The 17,830-nt window shown below is 27.5% G+C and overlaps 1 protein-coding gene across 7 annotated transcripts in view; it reads right to left on the bottom strand.

Annotated features, from left to right (window-relative positions):
* LOC111681546 (sex determination protein fruitless) overlaps positions 1-17,830 on the bottom strand; it is a 415,139-nt gene that overhangs the window by 166,658 nt on the left and 230,651 nt on the right. Inside the window, exon 1 of one of the 7 annotated variants that reach the window (XM_046948226.1) lies at positions 12,170-12,335. The exons of the other annotated variants lie outside the window; for them this stretch is intronic. Coding sequence (XP_046804182.1) covers positions 12,170-12,177 — 8 coding nt within the window. The 5' untranslated portion in view covers positions 12,178-12,335. Of the gene's footprint in view, positions 1-12,169; positions 12,336-17,830 lie in introns of those variants that run through there. 7 annotated transcript variants of the gene reach the window in all.

Here is a 17,830-nt window from a genome sequence, read left to right as displayed (position 1 = left end):
ACGATAATTCAGAAACTCAGTCCCTGGAAAATATCCTTAAAGATATTATTTTGTTTCGTCAAGAGTTTATCAAAATTAGGTTAAACTTGCATCCTGTGAGTAGATTTATCGGTTTTTGTGGTGCTAGTAGCGGGCTGGTGACCTATGAATAGAGGAATAGTTAAATTAACGTCAAGTTCTGTGTTTTGAAGAAATTGTTGAAAAAAATGTTAAGGTTAATTTCCGTAATACTCTCGTTAATCAGGGAATAAAATACAACATCAAAATAATACTTATATTATGAATGCAACTGAATTGAGTAAATGAGAGACGGTCTTACTAAGCTGACAGTCACAAAGGCAAAGACACTAACTGACATCATAGAAAGATAATTAACTAAACGATATATTCGAAAAATACAGCGCAGTAACAAAGAGAAAATCTAAACTAAAAATTGCAAACCAAAAAAAAAAAAAAACAAAAAAAAAGAAACTAATACATTAACAATCGAAGAGAACAAATAACGCATTACCTAAATTGTATTTGTAAATTTAATAAACTAACACTCAAACCTTTTTCCAAATATAAAACTAAATGTTTCTAATTTTGTCCAAAATACTGGTCGAACAATACTCATGCATTCTTTAAATAATAGTAAATAAATATCAACGAAATCAAAATCAGTTTTAATGATTATTTTGCTAATAATGACGATAAAAATCATGATCACATTCATCATTATCTCTAAGTTTGGCTTTAGCTAAACACACTGATATTTTTTTTAAATTAAAAAAAAAAAATAAATAACTGATAAAAAACACGTTCGAATGTATGTATTATGAACTGCATTAGAAATACAATTAAATTTATTAATTTATTCATAGTTTTTTTTAATTTATTTATAGCGTTCGAGTTTTTATGATGTGGCTAATGTTGATGATGACATGATGAAAAATATATGATTTGTAATACATAGTTCCTAGTTGATAATATCTGAATATTTGATCTGACAGCAGACTTGGTCAATGAAAATTTAATTTTCCTTTATATTATATCAGATGATCATACTAATTTGTTGTAAAAGGGGTTATATGTACATTGAATTGTCCAGAGCAACAGTCTTTTTCAGAAATACCTCTCAATCGATGCTTATAATTGTACCGATCGCGAGTATTATGTGAAATTTTGAACCTATTGCGTTTTTTTAAATCAAGCTATACTATTCTACATTGAATAACGCAAATGACAATACAAACCTTAGATTAGCTTAGTGAGCCTTAGGAGAAGCCCTTTAGCTGCTTTCGTAGGGGCTTTAACGATCTTTCGACAGACATAACAAGATCATCGTGTAAGCAAATAAGAATTCAAAATATAAACAAAATTAAATTTAAATTTGCCCTCCAATTTATAATATTTTGACAAGTTCCGCATTTAAAAGAATTCACAACATTGCTCGTTTCTCTCTTCATACACATACCTATCAAAAAAGTTCACAACTGCAGTCATCTCTTACAATACTACGAATGTTATATTTATGTTTAAAACTCATCATCTAAAGTGCCACACATACACATAGAAAAATATGGTTTTTGGCTATTTCTAATATTTGATTTCATTTTTACAGAAATGCAAAAAATTAAACAATGATAAATGGCCAATGGAAAAGGAAATCTCATCGCAGAAATCAACAAACAGAAAAAAATTAAGCTCTAAAAACTCTATGGTAAAGACCGCAAATGGCAAAAATTTATTAAAAATCAAATGAAATTGAAAAAAAAAGAAATACATATATAAATCGCACACACACAAAATTCACGGTCAATTGATTAACGTAACATTTCGTCAGTCATTCAGTCTACCAGACAGTCAGTTACACAAACTCATAGTGGCTTTGTTTAGACCGACAATTCGTCAAAATAGTATGAGGGAATGTTGGACTGACTGGCTGTATAATGATTTAAATACAAAAACATTAAAAATTTGAATTTGTATCTCGTTTTTGGATTTTTGATTGAAGTTGAGTTTTAATTTTTGGCAAAAATGAGCAAAAAACACGAAAATATACAGAAATTATTATGTAATATGTAAATGAATTTGCTAAAATCATACTACATGCTAATCAATAAACAAATATGTATGTATAAATATTGATATTTACGAGGGTTGTGTGAAAAGTATCATAAGAATATTATTGCAAACATATTTAGAAGACAAGTGTGAGTATATTGTCGGGAATGGCAGACCTTTTGATACCTTACACCAGTAAGTATGCTAAAAATTTTGACTTTTTCCTAAATAACAAAGCATTTAATTTGTTTTTTACTTTAATTTCTAAATATTTAAAAATTTTGCTAAAAATTTAGATTTTAAACAAGAGGGCTTATAGGGGGCAAGGGTAAATATAAAATTAGTATAAGAATTTTCGTCACTAAAGTTATTTAAGCAGAATTTCATCGTGTATATGTGTTTTGACCTTGAAGTCATTTTCAAAAGCGGAGTTTGTATGGAGGCTAGAGAGAAATATGGCTCGATATTTACAAAAATCGGTAGTGTCATTTAGATTTATATAAGACTCAGTTTTGATGATTTTTCTTGACACGTTCTTGATATTTAACATAATTATGCGCTCAAAAGCCTTATTCCGGGGGTACGGTTGTATGAGGGCTAGGCGAAATAATTTTAACCATTTTTAATATGCTTCGTATTTGGGCAAAAAGATTATGTGCCAAATTATCAAATTACGTTGAAAATTCGACTAATAGCGAGCGCACAAGCTTTATATGCACACATAGATAGACGGACAGACAGACAGACGGACAGACAGACAGACAGACAGACGGACAGACGTCCAATTAAAGAATAATTTGTAGTTGGAAGATTAAATCCCACCAGAGATTCTGTTAAAATTGCAAAAACTAAAATTTCATTCCAAACTTTGAAAACAATATTCTTGATATATTCATATTGTTTTTCTTTAAAAAAAATATCGAACATTTTGTATGATTATACCCTACACTACTATAGTGGGGAGGGTATTATAAGTTTGTGCTGATGTTTGTAACATACAAAAATATTGGTCCAATACCCTTAAAGTATACCGATCGATTCAGAATCATTTTTTGAGTCGATTAAGACATGTCCGTCCGTCCGTCCGTCTGTCTGGCTGGCTGTCCATGTAAATCTTGTGCGCAAGGTACAGGCCGCAATTTTCAAGATAATTTGATGAAATTTTTTGGCACAAGGACGAAGCCTATTGAAAATAGTTGAAATCGGTCCATTATTTCACCTAGCCCCCATACAACCGTACCTCCCGATTTTAACTTTTTATGCCATAATTACGTCAAATATTCTGCTATCTCTCTAAAAATTGGCACAAATAAGTTTTATATAAGTATAAATGACACTGCAGATTTTCGTAAGGATCGGCCTATATTTGACCCTAGCCCCCATACAAACTCCCCTTCAAAAAATGACTTAAACGTCTAAAATTGACTTGTAACCATTTGTATCGCAATGAAACTCAACAAAACTAACTGTTATTTAGAAATATATCCTTTTCCCAAATTTACCGAGGATCGGCCCATATTTGACCTATATAAAGCCTCATTTACAAATTTTAGTTTTTTTATCAATAAATGGCTTAAAAATTTTGGAATTATGGTAATATTCAACATAAAAGTTTCTTTACAAAAAATAAAAATTTTAAAAATATACTCATGGTGTAGGGTATTATATGGTCGGCCAAGCCCGACTATACTTTCCTACTTGTTTTTATTTAAAAGTATTTGATTTTTATTAAAATTCTCGACCCTCGTTTTCTCTTTTTTCAAACAACTCTGCTCACACATGCCGAACAAAAGAAACCTTTCAATATTCATTTATAGCATTTTTTGTATAAAGTTTTTTTTCTATTGATGGTGTGAATTTTTTCTCTATTTTATTCACATCACTAGCATTTAATTTGTTCCTATAATATGTACATATATATTTTTTTGTATTATAGTTATTAATTAATTTTTAATATATGGTTAATCTTTTTAGTTTATATTGTTTGCCAATAAATTGCTTCTTTTACTTGTTTATTTGCTGATACAAAACTATGTATTGTTATAAAGTTTATTTCATATTTTGCGATTTTTTTTTTTGATTGATAATTAATCAAACTATACACAGTTTTTGCGGATATATTTCTGATTTAGTTATTGGCAATAATTATAAAATGTTTTTAATTTTTTTTTAATTATTAATATTGAAACATTTAACACATGTTTCGTGTGCTAAAAATTATGAATTTATAATTTAAAGTTAGTCATGCTTTTAAAATAGCTGAAGAGCTGAAAATAATTCTAGAATCTATTTTCAAGCTATATTTTTGTGTAGTAAAAAACAATAGTGAAAATTGAGAATTTTTTCTGCAATCTGTTAATAGATTTAAAATTTTCTTAAAAAATAACATATATTAACAAAGTTATTAATTTCTTAGTAATTATTCTACAGCATATTTATATTTTGAGAGATTATATGCAAAAGACTATATGATATGTTCTAAATGTTTAAAGACTCTTTTTGAGTTCATAATTGATACAATCCCAAAAGCTGGTCATCTTCCGGAAATCACCCCGATATTAGTATAAATTTGAGTAAATAAAATTCAGTATAAGATAAGTATATAATGACAAAAAATACCATTTCCGAAATTAACATTTATCATGGGTATAGTTTAGAAAATGTTTAGCACTTAAGCCCTCCTATTAGCAATAATTCCAGAAAGTAACAATACAAAAAGACCATTTCCATTTGATTTGCCGATCGTTTTATCATGGATTTATTTTTGGAAATGTTTAACCCTCAAACTGTCCCATAATTACAATGTCGCTATTGTGTTTTAAAAACAGATATAGTTTGATTGTCTAGGAATTTTGAAAGATTCCATAATATGTATAACTATACTTTTATGAAAAATATTTTGATAAAATTTTTTAAATCACATTACAATTCTACAAAATTTTCTAAGAATGATTTCATCATAAAAACTAAAGGCAACACATGTAAAATTTTGCGAATAAGCCAAACAAAAAAAATGCTTAAACAAAAAACTTTAAACATAATGAAGTATAAACATATAAATACAGAATGGACCAATATAAAATCATATAGACACACAATAAAAACAACAAAAATTTTAACAAAACAAAAACTGAAACAGACGGCGAAATAAAATATTTGCAACTACAACAAAACTAAACTACAGCAACACCAACAACCTAACAAAGAGAAAGAGAAGCAAAAAAAACGATCATTTGGAGCTTGGCCTTGAAATTTTAAAAGAAAGAAGATCATCAGCAGAAAAATGAAATATAAAACAGCAGCAGCATCAAAATCAAATCGCCAAGAAAAAGCCAGAAGAAACGAAGAAAATAAAGTAAAACGTGATAATGCAGCAATCGCAAATCACAAAAACAAAAAACCCCAACAAGATCGATCCCATACGTTAGAGGGAAGTGTATATAGTATCTGTGTTTTTGTTTGTCGTCTGTTTGCATTAGTGTAAATTGAAGTTTGTTTGTATTTATGTCATCCATCTAAGTATCTGATAAAGTTAGTTTTTGGGGCTTGGTTTTTTTTCACAACAACAACAGAAAACTTTTAAACGAAACAAAACATTTGATTAGAGAGCAGCGTTCTGATCAATACACAACAATGTCAGCAGCAGCATCAACATCATCAGCAGCAATCTATTGTTTTCAGCAGAGCAGCAGCTATAACAAATTTAATTTCGTTGTATTAGTTGCTGTAAGAGAGGGAGTTTTGTTGCTGTTTTAGTTTATTTATAAGGGATCACATCATTATATTGTATTCGTTGTTTTAAATTTGCAAAAAAGGTATTTTTGTTTTCAAAAGATTTTTGGCAAACTTTACTTTTCTTGTTGTTTTCTTTTTGTTAGAACCATGTGTTATTTTTTTTTTCTTTCTCATAGTACGCTCCTATTGTTAAGATACATATTTCACGAAGTGAACAAGCGTAATTATTCCCAGCAAAAACTTTTATTATAATGTAGGTATGTGGTTAAAATGCTAAAATTTACTTACACAACAGTATTTTAACTCATTATTTTAACACGATGATGTCATTAGAGTTAAGGACTTACCACAAACGCTTATAAGTAATTAGAGAAATGATTTATTTTAATTGCTGTGAAATCTTCTTTTTATATCTTCTAATAAATTAGAAAGTATACAACACATTATTAATAGACGTTAGTAGACTACTTCTGTGTAATCTGTATGGTATGTAGTAGTAATTGAAATGTATGTTAATTGGTTAATGGTTATAATAGCAAGTCATTGCCAAGTTTTTGCTGGGTTATTATTTATTTACTTTATTCATACATATGTAGTATGTTTTTATATGTTCATAAAAATTAAGTTAAAGTTTTCAAACGCACCTTTACTATTCCAAATATTGATTATTTTTGAGAAAATATTTATGAAAATTTCAAGTTTTTGTAAAAATTTTAATAAAAATTTCTATGTTCCAGTTTAAAGTGTTGTGAGTTTTTCAGACTACCATCTAAAATCAAAATTCTAGAGTACAGTTTAGACAACAGTCTAGTCCGTATTCGAGACAACAGTCTAATCTATAGTCCAGACTATAGTCTAGCTTATTGGCAAAACTACGTTCTAGCTTATAGTCCAGACTACAGTCTAGTCTATATTATATAGCCTGTAATCCATACTACAGTCTAGACTGTAGTAGTTTTTAATCCAGACTGTAGTCTAGCCAATTCATATAATTTCTTTGACCCTAATTACTGGCTTCAGCATAAACGAGTTTTATATGGACCAAAATCGGCTCGTTCCATAATTGACGTAAGGCCTTTTTCAAACATCATCCGGGTTTTAATATGAGAACATTCCTTTTAGAACATGCGATTTATAAGATTCGGTAAAGCTGAACATTCTGAAATTCTGTCCAACAAACTCCACAAATTTAAATTTATTTTATAAACATAATGAGATTTATATTGTGATCTAAGTTCTATGTTTGTATGTTAATCATTTGTTATTGTTGTTTTGTAAACACATTAAATGACAGTTGTTTTTTTTTTAATAATTGATAGGCAATTTAAACTGCAGGGTTTCAGAAATAGAGATTGACATCAATTTGAAAACTAATTAATTAATTTCAATTTATTTCATGTACAAATATATAATTAATATAGATAGCGAAATCAGAAAATTATTTCTACCAATAACTGGTACTGGCATGAGTCTAAATATAATAAAACTTGTCTATCCAAGAATTAAAGAATATTTAAAAAAAAAAACAAATTTAAAACAGGTTGTTTATAATGAAAATTGAATTTAAGATAATCTAATGCATTTTTATGGCTATGAATACGACACATTATTTAATTGTTACTTCACTGCTTAATTTTAGAATAGTATTCGATATATTGAGAATTTCCTAAATCAAAATTCTAAACCGATAACTTGTTTAGAACAAAATGGATTTGATTTTTTTTATTATAAAAAAACCATTCTACAGGAAACAATTTTATAATTTATAAAAAAAGTAAACGTGCAACTTAAGCAGTAAATAAAAATTAATTCTTACATACATAGATACTCTAACATTTACACATACATACAGACATACATATATGTATGAGCGTGTAAGAATGTATGATTCAAAATTTTTTGTATCTATAGAATTAAAACAAAAATAATCAAATTCCCTTTTAAAGAATCACAAGCGCATGCGTATAGACAAAACAAAAAAACAAGCATTTCAAATTTAGTTTTTGTTGTTGTGCCGATGTTTTTTTTTTTTTTTTGCAAAAAACCTTTTTAAAAATGTGTGTGTTGAAGCGCAGCTCTAATACGTGACTTACAAACTAAATTAAAAAATGTTCAAGGTTGCAAATGATGGTTTTTGTTTTGTATAAATTTAAAAAAGTTGTTATTTTGCGGGCTTTCTAGACATTGGTGTTTTTAACTTTTGCGAATTTATTTATTTTCTATACATTTAATTTCGGTCGTTTCTTTGTTTTTTATTGTTTTTCTGTAACATCAATAAATCAATTGGTGTTTTTTATATAAAAACACAAAACAAAAAGGTACAGTTTGGATTTTCATTATACTTTTCTTTTTACAAAATAAACCATATACGTTTTTGATATAACAAATTTTATATGAAAATGCAAATAAGAATTTACTGATGATGTTTTCCTTTTGGAATTTAAGTTCAGTTCTAGTTCTAGTTCTAGTTCAGTTCTAGTTCAGTTCTAGTTCAGTTCTAGTTCAGTTCTAGTTCAGTTCTAGTTCAGTTCTAGTTCAGTTCTAGTTCAGTTCTAGTTCAGTTCTAGTTCAGTTCTAGTTCAGTTCTAGTTCAGTTCTAGTTCAGTTCTAGTTCAGTTCTAGTTCAGTTCTAGTTCAGTTCTAGTTCAGTTCTAGTTCAGTTCTAGTTCAGTTCTAGTTCAGTTCTAGTTCAGTTCTAGTTCAGTTCTAGTTCAGTTCTAGTTCAGTTCTAGTTCAGTTCTAGTTCAGTTCTAGTTCAGTTCTAGTTCAGTTCTAGTTCAGTTCTAGTTCAGTTCTAGTTCAGTTCTAGTTCAGTTCTAGTTCAGTTCTTGTTCAGTTCTAGTTCAGTTCTAGTTCAGTTCTAGTTCAGTTCTAGTTCATTTCTAGTTCATTTCTAGTTCATTTCTAGTTCAGTTCAGTTACAGTTCAGTTCCAATTCACTTATAGTTCTAGTAGGTGTAGGTGTTTTCTGTGTTAGGAATTGTTTATCTTCCACATACAATTCCCATATTATTTAGTCGAAGTTTTTTATGTCAATTGGTTTTTATTAATTAACTTTAGATGTCATTAGACAATTAGACGATAAAGTTGTTTTTTTTATTTTATTTTTGCATACTTGTTTTCTGATAAGAATATGTAAAAAATAAGTAAAAAAAACTTAGGGTGTAGTCCAAACAACAACAGCTGCTGGCTGGACAATGATCAATGTAATAAATGATGTCTAAAGTAACGAAACAAAAAATAGTAATAGAAAATCATGAAATTGTTGTTTTTATTAATGAACAAATGAAGGCATAAATCTATGAACTTCATTAATTTTCATGTTACTAGCAATGAAGTGTTCAACGTAGAGAAAAACTAAATATTTGAAAATCTTAAAAGTAAATACAATATTTTGAAAACGTGTTTTACTGATTATTTTATATAGTTTTTTTATAGTAGTATAAATAAAATTAAATTATGTTGGCGTGTAATATTTTTTGTAATGAAAAATTAAAAGAAAAACAAATGATTCAACTTTAACCCAAATGACCCTGTGTATATATGCCTGTCACCAGTATTTCAATATCAAGTATAATTAAAATAATAAAACATGATTATTGGAAAATTAGTAAAACATAAGTTATGGATTAAAAATAAACAATATTTTTATAAATTGGAATATGCAACGAATATCTTTTGCCCTATATTTTAGTAAATAAATTAAATAAATTAAGTACTTGTTTTTAACTGTACTTCTTTTTTAAAAAAATATGAAATTTGTTTGGAAACTAGACAATATACAATAAATAAGTTGATCTTATCTTGAGTTTGAACACATTTCATTGTATTACATAGATTTGGGCAATCCAGATAGCATATAAGTACGATTAAAATTAAATAATAATAATAATAAATAATAATTGTTATCTAGAGAGTTATCGAATATTAAATCATTTCAATATGTCACACCCCCAAAGAGTAGAGTACAGGATAGAAACAATATTATTTATAATCAATTATCTTATTAAATTTTCAAATGACATAATGGCATCACAGAGTGGGGATGATGTACATTTTCGAATATTTTTCTTAATACTCTCGTACAACTTTAAAAAACGCCTTTGCATGAAATTAATACGATTGCCATACAAATAAAAAACAACAAATAAATCCACATACTATATGTATATTTATTACAAATAATTTTTTTTGAATGCATCCAAATAGTTTGTAGTTTTCAGTATATATGAACGTAGTTGAAGTTTTATTTTTTCTATATCCTAAATGTCTATCAATTAATTATTAATAAAATACAGATTTATTACTATTAAAACAAATAAAGCAGTAGAAATAAATTTATTTCATGATTCTCTACATATAGACAAACAATAAACAATAGAATCAACAGTGATTTAATATTTCATTTGTTGCATTTTTGTTTATATGCAAAATGCACAATTTCTATAAAGAAAGGTCATGTGTAGTTGAGTATAAAAACAAATATCTGTGTAAACGAATGGGTGTTAATCATATCAAGAAAATATGCACCAATTATGCACAAGACCAGTTTAAATAAATAAGTCAAGTAAATTACTCATCAACAACAGCGTCATCATTATCACCAACTTGGTCGCCAATATTTCTGATGATACATTTATACAGCTTTAATTTAAACTGGACAGCGAATAAAGCATCAACCAACAACGACGACATTATGATATGATAATTGAAATGCGTAGAGTGTAATACACTTCATTACTGAAATCAAATTGGAATTAAAATTGGATGTATTACAACCGCCCACATCTAATTGCCTGCGAACAGAACACATTTTTTGTCTTTATTTCAATTTTAATCAACGAGACATAATGATGAATGTGTACTGAGTTGGGTCATTTGTGGCACTGAGGTATTAAAACATAGAAAATAATGCAGTTGATATTAAAATAAAGTTCAAGTTTAGTTCTAGTTCAGTTCTAGTTCAGTTCTAGTTCAGTTCTAGTTCAGTTCTAGTTCAGTTCTAGTTCAGTTCTAGTTCAGTTTTAGTTCAATTCTAGTTCAGTTCTAGTTCAGTTCTAGTTCAGTTCTAGTTCAGTTCTAGTTCAGTTTTAGTTTACTTCTAGTTTAGTTCTAGTCCAAATCTAGGGTGATTTTTAAAATCAGCGCTTTTTTAAACAAAATAATTTGCCATTAGTTTTGTGTATGAACTCAAATGCTGAGTTCATACACAGTCAATGTAAAAGGGCCCACCTGTATCTAAAAGTTTGACAAGTTGTCATATCAAATTTCAAATTTTGTTGTTGTTGTTGTATGTATGTAAGTATAATGACACACCATAAACAAATAATACAACAATTACTAAAAAATTCAAAAACTACTGCATTAATTGCAACAACAATAATGCCACTGCCACCACCTGCAACGGAATGTTTTTGTTGCAGTTGTTGTCGTTTTTTGTTTTTGTTAATTAAATAAACTAAATGACAACTAAATTAGTCTTATTTGACATGTTAACTCTATGCATAAGTATGTCTGTATAGATCTATGCATGATTGTACAGCTAAATATATATCTGAGCATGTAATATTTTTATCATTTTAATTTTACAGTATTATTTTTACACATGAATACATGCCACATGCATACATACATATATTCACAAAATTTAATTCTATTCATATTATAATTGTTTTTTAGCAGCATTTAGTAGGCGAATTTTACAAATTTGTAAACTGCATTGCGTGTTGTAGTTTATTTATAATTGATGACGATTTTCTTAAACTATAATATTTAACAGAGGTCTTAGAGCTCGTTATATCATAAATTTATTTATTTCTTTAGAAACCTTGATTAAATATGATAATAAAAAATCTTGTGATTTTTACAGTTCTTTAAAACGCATTTGCCTTTAAGCCAATTGTAAGTAAGTTTATTTATTAACAAAACTAACTGCGGGTTACTGCCAATATTTTCTGTGTGATTTCTAAATAAAACATGGTTTAATTAAGATTTATAGGTCTATTTGTTTTTCTAGTCAAATGCACAAAACTGCAATATACTTTCAGTCATTTAGTTTTCGTTTAATTGAAATTGTAAAAAATTTTACAAACAATTGGGTAAATTAAAAAAAAACAACTGCTAGATAATAAAAACAAATTCAATCATGTAAATTTAAAATTAAAATATTGCAAATTTCTAAAAGTCAAAATATATTAATGGGTAAGAATTTTTAAATCAAGGGTTAAAATGGTGCTTAAGTTTCCCTTAAATACAATTTTGTTCTTTTGGTTAAACTTTAAAAACAATATACCAGTAAAATATAGTAAAATTAATCATAAAAAAATTCATATTTTCATATGAATGTAAATTATTTTATTTTGAAATCTTTAACTATTAATAAGCATACCTTGTCATCTTGAAATTTGCAGCCGCTATCAATACATTTATGCTCAATTAAGTTTTTTTTTCAAATTCTATATAGATTCTTTTTTAAATTTTATATTTGTAATGATTTATTTTGTTTAAATATTTTTATAAATGTAATCTTTTTTTGTAATTTTTAAATATTTGTAACATTAAATCCAAATGTTTACTTTTTGGTTGTTTTTGATTTTTTTCCAATTGTTGTAAAGTGTTTTAAAATAGGCTCTGAAATATTAAAAATAAAATTAAATAAATAGAATGTAATAAATAATAATTCAATAGATTAATATAAATATCAGAAATTATTAAAAAAATTAAAGAAAATATTATTTTATAGAATTTATTTACTCATTAAATAAACTACTATTTAATGCAACTTCCTATGTAGAAATTCAACCACCTATGTAGTCTAGTCTATAGTATAGTCTATAGTCTAGTCTATAGTCTAGTCTATAGTCTAGTCTATAGTCTAGTCTACAGTCTAGTCTATAGTCTAGTCTATAGTCTAGTCTATAGTCTAGTCTACAGTCTAGTCTATAGTCTAGTCTATAGTCTAGTATATAGTCTAGTCTTAAGTCTAGTCAACAGTCTATTCTATATTATAGGCTATAGTCTAGTTGATAGTCTAACCTGTAAAAACGATTATTAAGTTAACAATGGTTGTTAAAACCTGTTTTTACACGGAAAAAGTGTGCAGTAAACCATTATTAACTTTAATAATCGTTTTTACATAAGGCACTTTAGCTTTACCTACATATTATTATAAATTATTCCAAAATTGTAATTTTTCAAAGTTATATCAAAACATACATATGTATAACACAAAAAGTTCTACTACCATTTGTAAGTCCCTAGTTCGATCGATATGCCTTTAGGTCATAGTTTTGTTCCCACTTTATTGCTGCGGCTAGTTTTGAAAAAAAGCAAGAAAAATATTGTCATCCTTTTTCTGTGCGTAGAAATAAAATAAAATTTAATTTTAATTCATTTTAAAATATTCCTGGAAATATGTCATGGCAGTAAATTATTATTAGATTTTTTTATTCTTTTTTATCAAAACGTTTTTTAGGTGGTAAAGAATGAATCATGAATTTTTATGGCTGTAAGTAAATGAATCATTTAGTAAAATCCAAAAAAAGGAAACATACAGACGATATTTTACAAAATATATTAATAACCGTAATCAAATATAAATTATACATATGTATATCATCAAACCTTAAAAAATCAAGATCAAAATATTATATGTATGTACATATTCATATGTATGTAGTTTAAATGGCGGTGTAGAAGAAAACAAAATTTTGCTAATAATAAATAAATGTTACATTTCAAATGAGCAGTTTTGCTATATTCGGTATTTTAGTGATTTCATGCTGGGTTTCAAATGGTTTAGTTTTAGTTGGAGCAGAAAAAAAATTACACAAAAAAACATTTGCAAAAAAAGATCAAAACTCAAACAATAACAAACAACAGAGGAAGAAAATCAAAAAAAATAAAAACCACTTTGGTATATAAATGATCAAGGGCATTTTGGACACGTTGTTGCTGTCTGGCTTTTTTTGCAGTCAACGACTACGACGATGGCACGACACGATGAAATAATGGCATAAAGTCATCACCATCATCGAAAAGCAGCAGCGTCTGGATCAGGCAGTAGCAGAACAAAACAAAACAAAAAAAAAAAGAACCACAAACATATTTTAACTCAGCCATCCATAAGATACAGATACATAATACTTGTTTGCTAAATATACAAGAATAGCAACAACAACAACAATAATGACGAAAACAACATCAATATTATTTTATATACGCGAAATTTTTACAAAACCTAAAATGTAATTTTCAAATGATTTCACATGTGTCTCTGTAGACCGGCTGTATATTTCTTTTGCCTTTGTATTTGTATCCCTAATACAATCTGTTGGCTGTTTTGTGTTTCTTATTTTCAGTTTATAAAACTTATTCTCATTAAAATTCCCAAAAAATAAAGTAGAATTTCTTAAAGAGGGTTTCGCTTTCAAAATTTTTTATACATAAGTATTTTGTTAAAAACTCAAAAAAATTGTAAAAAGCAGCAAAAAAGAATAAAAGAACACATTGTTTATTGCGTACATTTTGGGTTTTCTAAGCTTTAAAACTCCTTTAGATCATTATGTTTGTGGTGTATGACACTTAGGTGTATTTTAACGGCAATGTTTTTAACGCACAATAATATTAGTATACTTTAAGGTATACCAAACGGCTTAGAATAATTTTCTGAGTCGATTTAGTCCGTTCCGTACTCTTTTTAATCAAACAAAGAATTGCAATTTTGAAGATAATTCAATGAAGTTTGACACATGATCATCTGTGATACCGTAGACGAAGTCTATTGAAAGTGGTTAAAATCGTTCCATTATTTCACCTAGCCTCCATAACTGAACCTAGCCTACATAACTGAACCGCCGAAAAGTTTAAATTTATGTTTAATATTCTCGTATCTCGATAAAAGGCAGCAAAACCAAGTTCTATACTAGCCTTGATGACAATCATTAATTTTTTTTAATTATAAGGTCTCATCTGATCCTCTAGCCTCTATAAAAAGCCCCTTCAAATTTAACTTAAATGTCTAAAATTTTATTCAATATGTGAGACAAGGTACAATTCAACTTATTACTTTATTATTAAAACTAAATCACATTTTATTTTTGTAACAAGTGTAGGATATTATATGGTCGGCCTCGCCCGACTATAATTTCTTACTTGTTTTTTATTTTTTTATTCCGTTTGTAACACATTGAAATATTCATCTAAGACCCATTAAATTATACTATATATACATTAATTCTGGGTCCTTATTAAATTCTAAAACGATGTAGCCGTCCCTCTATCCGTTTGTCTGTTGAAAGCACGATATGGTCCAAATGAAAGTTCTTTTAGACGATGCAGTTTGTATGGTATTGAAAATGGGTAATATCGTTTCACGATTTCGCCTAGCCCCCATATAAGAACCCTTCAGAAAATTGGCTTAAAAGCAACTATAACGGTGAAATTTGAAACAAAAATTTTTTATAAAAACCTAAATCTTTTTTTAAAATTTTATAAGGATAGGCCCATATTTGACCCTACTCCCCATATAAAGTCATTTTTAGAAAATGACTTTAATGTTCATAACTGTTTGACAGTAACATCAATAGCGGTAAATTCAACAGGAACATATTTTATAAAAACTAAACAACAATATTCGACTTAAAACATTTTCTTAAATTTTAGGAAGATGGGTCCATAATTGGCCCTACCCCCAAATATAAGATCCTTTTTAGAAATATCTTCACCTAAAGCTGATGGAGGAAATCAGCTTTACGGCTTTAATCCTTTTTTATTTATTTTTTATTTAGACAAAAAAATCCTATAATCCTATGGATGTCTAAAATATTTACTACTTTAAACATAACTGGAGACCTATTAAATTAGTGTCTAACATGTTATCAGTGTAAATCGTTTACATTTAATGTATATACATATGTATATATAAAAAATATATCTAACAAATACATGTATAATTTAGAAACATATACGTATATACATACATACGTCTGTATGTTGTCTTTTTTTATGTCAAGTATATAAACGAAAAAGAATTTTGCCTGCTAACCTACTATCTTTATTTTTTTTTCGTTTTTGGGTCTCGAAGTATATTTTCATTTCTTTTTTATATAAATTTAAACGTCTTTATGACGCGCCTTTTTTATATTAATTCTTCTTTTTTACTTTGCACAAAAAAAAAGCAAAAACGATCATTCTGAATTTTTTCAAACTTTGAGTTTCATACATGATATGTATGTGTATATAATTCGTAAGTCTCTTTTGTTTGGTCCCTTGTTGTAAATGCAAAATTTCGGTTATTTGTATTTCCTTGTTCTTTTATACAATTTTTTGACAATTGTTTGTCTATTGTGCAAAAACTAAATGTTTGTCTGTCCTTCTGTCTATCTAAATATGTATGTGTACAGATATAAATATATTCGCATGTGTTTGTTTGTATATTTTTTTAGTATTTTATAGATAGATTTGTTCATGTGTATGTTTGTTTGCATTTTATTGTAGTAATATTATTTTTCGTTTTTTTATTATTCTTTAGAATTTGTTGTAAATTAAGCTTTTTAGTATTTTTTTTTTTTTTTTTTTTTTTTTTGGTTTTACAAACATTTAGGGTTTTTATATGCTTTAGTTGTGTTATTTTGATTTGTTTAAAGTAAAAAAAATCATTTGTATAATAAATAGTTTTTTATTTCTATATCATGTGTTTGGGGTTTTTCCATACGTGTTCACTTTTTTTGTGTAAATTAATGCTTTAGAATATGTAAAAAAGAGCAGCAATTATTGTGTAGGTAATGTTTTTTTTTAAATATATATTTTTCAGTGTTTTTTGGTAAACATGGTCGCATCTTTAGTATTCTACAGAAAATATTTTACAAAAATAAATTTGAACCCGATTTTTTTTCTTTCATTTATCTTAACATCCAGCTTAAACACACATTAATAAAAAAAAAATAACTACACAGGTCTACAAATTTTTTAAAAATTTTAATTTTTTTAAGGATTGAACCCCATCAATTTCGAATCTAGAGTTATGGTGAAGATGTCTCAAAAAGAGGAAAGATGATATGTTCGATTTTAATACTTTATTTAAAACCTGACAGAATGAAGTTTCCGATGACATACAACATTTATAAATAAAGCGGTCTTTGAGAAGATATAATGTCTAAAAAGTCCTCACGATATTTCCAATCCCAGATGTGATCCTTGAGGAACATCTAACTTAGTATTCGACTTATTTCGAATTTTGGTTATAAATAAAAATGTTACTTTAACTTAAGTACGTTAGTTGACGATATCTTAAAGAATGGGGCAGATATAAAAGGGGTTATAGTTTTCTTATAAAGCCTAGAGATTTTATAAATAACGGTGTCCTCGAGCTTTATAACGTCTCAAACATAGCCAATAACGGATGTTTTAAATGTAATATTATACGAATTCAGCGCAGCTTAGCTTCATATTTATACCCTACGCCACTATTGAGGAGGATATTATGCGTTTCTGTTGATGTTTGTAACACGTACAAATATTGGTTCTTAATTCTTTAATTATAAAAATCAGTTCATATTAATTTTTTGTGTCAATTAAACAAAGTTTGTCTGTCTGTTAATGTTAACCTTGTGCGTACGCTACAGGTCGGAATTTGTATGATAATACAATGATAATTTTATAAAATTTAGCATATAATTTATTTTGTCCTAAAGAAGTCTAAAAATGGTTGAAATCTGTTCTTTATTTTACTTACCTAGTTCTCAACAACCCTACTCCTCGAATATGGCTCTTGAGTTGTAGTATCTCTGCAATAAAATCAGGACAACTTAGTTTTCCTCATTTTCAAAATGATCAAGCCATATTTGAACCCAGTCCTCACACAAAGTCCCCTTCAAAAAAGGTCTTGAAAATTAAAAATTAAATTTTTCCGATAAGCATAAGTGCATATTCACCCTTAAACCCCGTATAACCCTTCTTTCAATAATTCAGTTTTCAACAATTTTTTTAAATATTTCGATATTAAGCTGATATAGGGTAACATTTTTTTGGTGATAACCGACTATAATTT

This window comes from Lucilia cuprina, chromosome 4 (genome assembly GCF_022045245.1).
Source record: "Lucilia cuprina isolate Lc7/37 chromosome 4, ASM2204524v1, whole genome shotgun sequence".
NCBI classification, from domain to species: Eukaryota; Metazoa; Arthropoda; class Insecta; order Diptera; family Calliphoridae; genus Lucilia; species Lucilia cuprina.
Note: the sequence above shows the minus strand (reverse complement) of the source record. Positions and strands in the feature narration are given on the sequence as shown.